This window comes from Mycteria americana, chromosome 5 (assembly GCF_035582795.1).
Source record: "Mycteria americana isolate JAX WOST 10 ecotype Jacksonville Zoo and Gardens chromosome 5, USCA_MyAme_1.0, whole genome shotgun sequence".
In the NCBI taxonomy this organism is placed as follows: Eukaryota; Metazoa; Chordata; class Aves; order Ciconiiformes; family Ciconiidae; genus Mycteria; species Mycteria americana.
Window position 1 is genome coordinate 67,553,045 of NC_134369.1, and position 9,483 is coordinate 67,562,527.

Sequence of the window (9,483 nt, forward strand, 5' to 3'; positions counted from 1 at the left end):
GTGAGGTGGGACTATTTCCATGTTTTCTGCAGTTTTTCAATCCACACAGGAGACACATTCATTGATGACATATTCACTCACTTTGGCCTTCAGAGGTGGAGACAGGCCTAGCTCCAGCCCTTTCTGTGTTGTCAAGCAGGAACAACCTGGCTGCAGTAGTAGCAAACCTGGATAAAGGTTGTAAATTATGTAATGTTGCTTGTATGACAGAAAAGGTAATTATTCACCTCTGTTCATCAATGCTGTGAATGAGACTTTATGGAATATTATAGAAGTTGTTTTAGGTATCGTGCTGTTAAAATGTAGGTAAAGCAAAGGTAGGCAAAAAAGTTTTTATGTTGCCTGACCCCTAAAGAGAGGTTAAAAGAAGGGATTTCCACAGTCTAAGGAGAAATCAGAGTGATACTGTTGAAGTGACAATTTCATATGCTACCTCATTTGAATTTTTTGCTATGTTTTAGATGGTTATTGACACTGGAGGGACTAATAACCCACAGGTTGCCCAAGTTCCATCAATAGCAAGCTTACAAAACCAAATGCAATTCAGGTAACTTTTCTTTAATAAAGTAGTTTTCATTCTTGAGATTAAGGTTTATAGAAATAATCCATATTCAGATGAACAGTAATTTTTGTCTTTTAGACTGGTAATGCCTCCAAAGCAGACAACTTCTAATCAACAGTTTGAGAGTGAAAATGCAGTAATAGGTAAAGTACCACTGTCATTTTTTTAATAGGATGTGCAGTTACTGTATGCTGGATCATACAATTATAAAAGAGAAAATTCTAGAGGCCAGATTTTCATTCTGGTGTTAAGTGGGCCACCATTTGTATTCTTTTTCCACCTTGATTATTTAGTTCAGACTTTGAGTATAGCAGACAGGCAGAGTCCCAATTTAAATAGAGACTGAACTGCTTAGGAATGTGGGATTCATTCTGCATTGACCATTGCTAATGAAAGGAACCTTCCAGCATCTCTTGTAAATCCATGCTCTAGTCTCAAATTACTTGGGTAAAATGAAATCCAGTCTGAAAATCTGCCCAGAAGGCATGAGAAAATACAAAGAAAAGGGATATAATAAACTCAGTAATTTAGGAATCTTGAAGCATCAGATTAATATTATTAAAAATGAAAATTAACTTGAGAAATACATACAGAAGGCTTACAGAAACAAAACAGGGTAGTTACAAATACACCTATAGTTTTTGAAATCACAAGGCACTGAACTTCAGTTTAAATATATTTTTTCTAATTATACTGCCAATTTAGATGCATGTCAAAAATTATAGTCTATTTTTTTTTATAAATAGGATCCTAATTATGTGTCCTGAAACACAGGATCTTAACCCACAGTGCCTGAAACGTTGCGTGGTCTGAAGCTTAGAGCAGAAAGTCTGATAACATTTTTCCCATTTCTCATCCTAGCTTTTGCTCAGTTCTTTAAGATACACTTCATCAGTGTCATATGGATGTGCTTTTTATATTGTGTCCACCTGGTTTCTATTGACTGGTATTAGCACTCTCAGAGGGCAATAGCTGGATTAGACAAACATAGCACTCTCGGGGAACAATAACTGGGTGTGAAGAACATACCAAACCATATGAAGCAGCCTAAGCATTGCTTTAATGATAGTAAGCGGCAGAACGAGAGGTAACTATTATGGACATAGCCACAAAGTGGGTTATTATGAAAACTACAGAAAGAACGCTTCCTTACCAATGGCAATGCCAAGTTAGTAAACCTTTTTCAAGGATTCTTTCCCACAATGTAATTGTTATTTACCCGTTTAAAATGCTGTTACAATACAAGCAGTGCTGTCTTTTTTGTATAGCAAACCAAGAGGCCAAATGTGGTGATAAAGAAGCAGAAGATGAGCCAAAGGATTCTTCGTATATACCTCAAGTAAGCAAAGCATTTCTTATGTCATAAGTAATTATTTTATTTAGAATAGTCAAAGTATCTTGACATATTTGAATCTATTGGCAAGAGGTAGGTCTCAGAAATTGGCAAAGTGACTCATTAGAAGGCATCCAACAGGTGGGAAGCGAATCGATGCCTTCTGATGACTAATACAGTGATCATTGCTCTTGATCGTGTCAGTTGTTTGTGGGTTTTTATGCTACCTTAACAGTAGGCTATTTAGGATGACTATCCTATGCACATCATAGTTTTTATATAAATTGGTGCATATAATTTTCATCAATGTGAGCCGATTAAACATTTTAAAAAAATGTTTGCATTTGAAACTCACTTCTCCCATAAAACTATAGTACATAAGCTCTGTGCTGGCTACAGAGTCTGTATGGCTCCATTGGCACTGCTTTTACTAGCTATGCCTGAATGTGAGATCAAGCTCACCGTGCCATCATATTCAAGCCAGTTGTGTGTACAGCTTGCATATATAAGGTGATATCAAGATGTGGTTTAACAGTGGCCAGCAGCTAAGCACCACACTCCCCCCACAGTTGGATGGGGAAGAGAATCAGAAGGGTAAAAGTGCAAAAACTTGTGGGTTGAGAAAAAGACAGTTTAATAGGTATTGCAGAAGCTGTGCATACTAGCAAAACAAAATAAGGAATTCATTCACTACCTCCCATCTACAGGCAGTTGTTTAGCCATTTCCAGGAACGCAGGGCTTCATCGCACGTAATGGTTACTTGGGAAGACAGATGCCATAATTCCAAACATCCCCCCCCTTCCTCCTTCTTCCCCACAGCTTTTATTGCTGAGCATGATGTCATATGGTGTGGAATATCTCTTTGGTCAGTTGGGATCACCTGTCCCAGCTGTGTCCCCTCCCAACTTCTTGTGCAACCCCAGCCTACTCACTGGTGGGGCAGCATGAGAAGCAGAAAAGGCCTTGATGTTGTGTGAGCACTGTTGAGCAATAACTAAAACATCCCTGTGTTATCAATGCTTTTTTCATCACAAATCCAAAATATAGCACCATACAAGCTATGAACTCTCAGCCAAAACCAGTACACAAGATCAAATTTGAGAAACCCCTCATCTTCTGGTTGGCTCACTACAGGCATATGCCTGCAGGCAGCTGGTGGAGAAGAATGTCTTTAAAACAATATTGAGTCTGGTGGAAATCGCTCCACAGAATCCAAGTGTACATTCTCATTTAACATTTTCTGAGGAAAAGGAAATATCTCAGCCAACTGAAATATATTCTGATGGTGATGTTCCTTTATTTCACTAGGGAGTATCAAGAGGATTCCAGTGTGACTTTAAGCATGATGCCAGTACATACTTTAGAGTGAAATAGTTCTTTTATTCAAATCAGTGTTTTCAGTCAGTTCATGAGTTTATTTTTTGAATGAAAATTTTCATATATAGTTTTATTCACAAGAAGTCCATTTTAAATTAGATAAATTAAGGTTACAGTTTAGATAAATTAAGGTTACAGTTTTAAGTATGGTGAATATGTCACTGTGAGCATTTTACTAAGATCCTTTTATTTTTCATAAAAATAAAAATAACTAACCCTAAAACATATAATGAATATATTTATAGGTAAATGGGCTAATGATATTTTGGGAAATTTTATATGCCATAAACATTATTGTATATTTCTTTTTAATAGGACATACAAACATGTTTTAAGTCAAATGAAGATAATCCTGACACAGCAGAAGAAAGTGCAGAACATTTTCTAAGAGCACCTGAAACACCTGAGTTTGTAGGAACGCCAGACTCAAAGGGGAAGAAAACCCAGTTATCTAAAACACCTCCATTTGACTTGTATGATTTCAGCTGTTATTTAGATTTTGAGCAAAGTTGTATTGATGTTTGTTGTATAAGCTTTTCTGCTGTTTTTGAAAGCTACTACAGAAAGACTTCTCTAGAAAGCTCTTTGAAAAAATTCAAATTTTTTTCTGAGTTATGCGAGGTAGTTTATTAGATTTTCTTCTTACAGTATCATTTCCACTTGAAGCTTATTTGAAAGAGGGGGACTCTGCTTAGAAATATATGAGAGACAGGTTCTTTATAGCTCCTTTGCTAAAATTGTTGTCTTTTCCTGCAGTAATACTTGTTACACCAATTTCTGTCTTTAAACATTTTTTTTGGTAAAAAGGTAGGGAATTGGTAGGAACACGACCTCACTTTGCTTTAAAGAGTTGTGTTACCCGTTCTGTGTTGCAAGAAGCAACTATTGGTGGAAGCTATGGGAATCTAAAAAAGTGACAAAACAGAAAAAGAAAAAATAGAACAAAAAAGCCATCTACGCTACTTTTAAAAACTATTAATGTAGTTTCTTCCTTTCTGTCTTTACAGCATTCGCAGTTTAGGTTGTGAGGAAGGAACATCAAAATCTCCAGCGTTCTTTTCTCTCATGAACTTCTCCCAGAAGTCACCTGGCTTTAATTTATTTGATTCTTCTGTGTTTGGGGCAGAAAATTCATCTGATGAGGTAAAAATGGGTACTTGACAATATTAAATTTCCACAAAGCAAAATATGCTAAGAAAACAGCATTGACAGTGAATGAGGTTTTTCAGACTGGTTACCTTTGTAGCAAATAATTTTTTTACTAGCTTGCTTAATTTTACATTTGATATCCTTTGAAAATACTTACCTCCTTTCCTGGTGATCCCCCTGTGATGACTTCTGATCAAGTATGAATCTTTACCATATAGGCAGGATTGGATCTTCTGCAAATATACAGGTGACTAGATTCACAAAAAGGCTTCTGGTTCAGCATTGCAATGCAAAACTTTAGGTACCCTAGCAAAATTCACAACTCACAGGCCTATCCTGTGTGGTTTCATCTTGCTGAAGTGGGGAATCAGGTACTTAAAATTTTATTTTTTCCCCTCCGTTTTTCACAAAATGCAGAACACTGAGAAAAGGAAGAAAGGACTATCTTTAGGAATATTGAAGAGCAAATATGAATTAGCTATACTTAAATGGAGGAGATAGGTAGGCAACTAATTGCAACAGGGAGTGGAATCCAGGTCTTCCTTTTCCTTTGCAGGTTCCCTAACTACGGTGCTCTAGAGTAATTTTTACTCTCCTGGGCTAATAGATAGATAATTGGGTATTCAGGATAGATGTGTGCCAGTGCTTGGTGCAGTGGTTAGGTATCACTCCCTGGCTGTGTAGATTTAAACCCCCTTGTGCAAATGAGGGATCTGAACCCAGGTATCTCCTATTTCAGTAGGTCCCAGGTATCTCCTATTTCAGTAGGTGTGCTCAGTCTTGAGGTTACTAGATAAAAGCTGAAGGAGGGAAGAGGAAAACCACCATTTTATTTTGTATTTAGCAAGATATGTGTTGTTGGTATCTCCTAGCATTAGCTGTGTGTAGGAGAGAATAGACCAGTGAGCAGATTGTGAATTGCTTAGGAATGAGGTAGGTATTAAGGCACCTGGTGCTGTTAGAACCCATGTTCTTTTGTGCCTGCTGAGTGGCAGAAACCAAGAATTTACTAGCTTCTAGTAGTCATGTGGGATCCTCTGAAGTTAGATGGGAGTTTTGAAGGTCTTAATTTGCACTTAAGTATCTATTATAAATCTAGCCTAAGAACTCTTCTCAAGAGTGACGAGTGGTTATTCTGCTACTCTTTCTGGCAATATCAGGTCCTACTCAGTAGGCAGTAATTATGTTGTTGCTTAGAGGTTTTCTAAATTGTCACAGAATGAAATAATTTTGAATCTTTTCAGATTAAAAAACAGCAGGAAGCCAGATCAAATTTGGGTCTGTTCTCAATCTGATGTTTTTTCCCCGAAGAAAGGAGGGAGTGTATTTGCAGATGTAAGCAAATATCATGAAACTGATCTCATCAAAGAGTTTACCGTTTACCTTGCAACTTTAGGGACTGATATATACATTTAAATGCAGATTTTGTGAAGGCTGCTAACATTCACTGTGATAGTGTCTTTCTTGCCAAAAGCAAATGAACTAATTACATATCAGCATTAGAGCTTATCTTTTGTCTTTCTTATTTGTTAAATAAAATGACTGTTTACATTTCAGACAGATGAAAATTATTCTGTGGGAAACTTGAACCCTCTGTCCCCACACAAAGATATTGGTAAGTCTGAAACTCAGATGTACTTGTGTATACCATGTGTCTTCTACTTGTGCTTATATGACTGACAAGCTCATGGTCCTTTGGTTGTCTTAGCAGGGCACCTTTGGTTGTCTGAAAGGATGTTCAGTTGTGATATTGTAGTTCAGTGGTTTATTGTGTTCATTTGTGTTTTGACTAGCTTAAATCTTTGCCTGCATGTTTGACTTCAAATGTATGAGATGTCATGAAAAAAGAGGTATGAGAAAGAAAGAAATAGGGATAGTGTTAGGTGGGTTTGAAGCAAACTGAGAGGAGCTGCAAGGGAGAAGAAAAATTTAACTGTCAAAGCTGTTTCACTGATAAAAAGAACCGTTCTTGTAATGTAAAAATCTATAGTACTTGGTAAATACTACTTTTTAACTTAAGGCTACCAGCTTAGTATTGGAAAGAGCACATCTGTTGGGTTTTTTCCTCCCTCAACTAAAATGAAAACAAATTTTCTATTTGGTTAAAGAAATCTCGATAGTAAACTGACTTCCATCAGTTTAAACTGTTGGAGGCACACAATGTAAAAATAGCACAAGTTAGAGAGAGGAGAATCAAACTTAATAAACAATATCTTCCACTCATACTAAGTGAGCCACACACATGTATGCATTCTGTGTGAAATCGTGGCTTTACTGAAATGAAATGCCAATTTTTTGTCATATCAGTAGGATCAAAACTTACTCTTGATCAAACAGTTTTCTGAAGGGATCCGTAATCTACTCTCTTTTGAGGTGCTGCAAGTCCAAAGCTACTGTTTTGAAGTGGGTGAATATAAGGTTGTATGCATATGTAACTGTTGCAGAGAAAAGTGCATGAATTTTGTGTTACTAAATATAAAACTCAGGAGTTTTTCAGTGGTTGATCACATTGTTCTTTAGAGAAGAAAGAATCTGCAAAAATATATCTGTTTACAAAGACCTCTATTGCTTAGTATTCAAAATATTTCACCCAGGATATCATATAGAAGCGGTTTTTTTGTTCCAAATCATTCAAGTACTTCACACTTCATTCTATGTAGATTCTAATAATGCCCTCCTTGAAGTACTATTTCTAGCCCAGAAATAAACACAACTGTAGGCTGATACTCAGCGGGATGTTGGGAGTACAATATTATTAACGAAACATATTATGCTGAATGCAGTATTCTTTCAGTAAGATTTAATCTAATAAATAAATATAATATGTATTCCATATAGGAGGCTTGTTTGGGAAATCAGAAAGTGAGGATGCATTTGCCTTTCCCTTCCCCTCGGAATCGACTTCTCATGCATTTGGAGATGGAAAAGATGACTTTAGTTTTCCATTTGCATTTGGACAGGATCAGAGATCATCACAGTCTCCTTCTGTGAAAGGTTTGCATTCTTCCTTACAAAACACAAAGCCATTTACATTCTTTTGAATACCTTTGACTCCCTTTTAAATTCTTTTCCTACTTAGCCTTGACAAATGTTTTCAGTTTAAGTTAAAGTACAAAGCATTTCATCTTCTCCTTTCATTTCATGTAAGAATACATTATTCCAATTGCTGCAAGAGCATGTGTACGTTCATCACGCACACATGCTTTGAGATGCTTCATTTTTCTTATTTATTTTCTAAATATGTTGTTTTCATGAAATGTTATGATACACACTCACTAAATTGGCACTTATAAGCAGCAGAAATGTTTTACAGTAGTGTGTGGCATTAATTCAATATCTGTGAGAGAGCTGCTAAACTTCTAGATGAGTACTTTCAGCCTCTGATATAAACTAAATAATTTGTATAGGAACTGTTAGTAACTGTTTATTGTCACAATAAAAGCTGAATTTGAGTTAATGTTCTTAAATTAGCTGTTATACACAGAATATTTATAACATTTTTGAAATAAATATTTGTGTTAATCTTATGTGAAGTTTTGTAGGTATTTCTTAATATCTGATGTGAAATGATGTTGCAATTACGATACTTAACATTTCAACTTCTTTCGAACTTGAGACACTGAAAGCAAGTTCCTTCCTCTTTACCTAATGTCTTTCAAAAAAAGATACAAAAGCAGACAGTTCCCAAAGTCTAACTGTGGTCAGTATAAGTGTATCCACCAGTTCTCCACAAACATCTTTCCTGATGGAATGGCTGGCTGTGAAGCCAGTATCAGGGTTACTCAGCAAGGAATGCTGACTGTTCTGACCCACCACAGCACTGTGCCCTGTGAATCCCTCAGAACCATCTTCTCTAGAACCAGCACTTTCACATTTATGGCCTTTGAAGGAAATACCAGATCACTTTTGAGTTATTTTTTGTTAGATGTGAAACCTAGGTTACTCATTTTTGAAACTCTTTATTAATTTATAAGAGAAATTGGGTTTCTTAGTCACTTACTATGAAGTAAACACCCTGCCTGACAGCAGGTAAGGAAAATGCTGAAATGGAAGCAAAGCAAATAGAGGAGACTGCATCATTTCAGCAGACTTCACAGAAGACATTGCAAATGTACAAAGTAGTCAGAAGGCACATGGAGTGAGTGGAACTGGTTGACAAAAAGCATCCTACCAGTATAGTCTGCACAGTCTGCCAATAAAGTGTCAACAAGGTCCAAAGGGGAGTAGAGTCCCCTTCCCTCTGCTGACCTGCAAAGCCCTAAATGACCAAAAGCTCAATTATCTATGCCACTACTTCTTTTCTGCCAAACTCCTAAATGCCTTGGGACTATTTTTTGTGCAGCCCAGCTTCTTCCTAAGTACTTGTGCCTAGAGATTTGTGAAAGTTTGATTTTTTTTTTTTTTTTTTTTTTTTTCCTGGAGAGGGATTCAGGAAGTTTTAGTGAAGTGCTGCTGAGATCCAGCTAATAAGAAGTGAGACACATGGATTTGGACTTCATGCTCTCCAAATGTGGGTTTCCATTTTAATCTATTTTAAACAGCTTTTCTAATCTACTGCATACCTCGCAGTCTGAAAAACATAAGCTAGAAGCAAGTTTGAGAGCCTATCTACGTTATTTGGGGTAGTGTTTTAGGGTATGCTACTGGCAGATATTCAGAGATCATTTAGAAAGCTGGAAAGTACAATTTTGTTTGCTCAGTTATTCCGTAACTGAAGCTTGCTTTCCTGTTTTTTGATGAATTCTGTCATCCATGTCTCTGACATTACTGTCTGGTAGTCAAGGCTGCTGGCTGAAGTGGGAGAAACCATAGTTCTAGGTCTTGCTGGATGTTACACAAATTGGATAGGCTGATTAATAACATTAAAGAGAAAGCTATTTCAGAAAAGGCAACCACTCAGTATTTGGGATACTTTTCTGATATCTGAGAGCATGAACTTCTTATAAACATGCACTGAGATTTTTCATTAGTATCTGTCAAATTCTGCCTAAAAATGATCCCTTGTTATTATGCCTATAAAATCAATAGCAGTCGTGTTGCTGGATTGCGGAGACTAGCGTG

General features: G+C 36.6%; 1 protein-coding gene across 1 annotated transcript in view; it reads left to right on the forward strand.

Moving 5' to 3' along the window:
• The window catches only part of C5H14orf39 (chromosome 5 C14orf39 homolog), a 29,560-nt gene extending 22,097 nt beyond the window's left edge, over window positions 1-7,463 (forward strand). Inside the window, exons 11-17 of the mRNA XM_075501567.1 lie at window positions 462-547; window positions 641-705; window positions 1,831-1,901; window positions 3,589-3,746; window positions 4,281-4,416; window positions 5,980-6,037; window positions 7,261-7,463. Coding sequence (XP_075357682.1) covers window positions 462-547; window positions 641-705; window positions 1,831-1,901; window positions 3,589-3,746; window positions 4,281-4,416; window positions 5,980-6,037; window positions 7,261-7,463 — 777 coding nt within the window. The remainder of the gene's footprint in view (window positions 1-461; window positions 548-640; window positions 706-1,830; window positions 1,902-3,588; window positions 3,747-4,280; window positions 4,417-5,979; window positions 6,038-7,260) is intronic.
• Window positions 7,464-9,483: the final 2,020 nt, after the last annotated feature.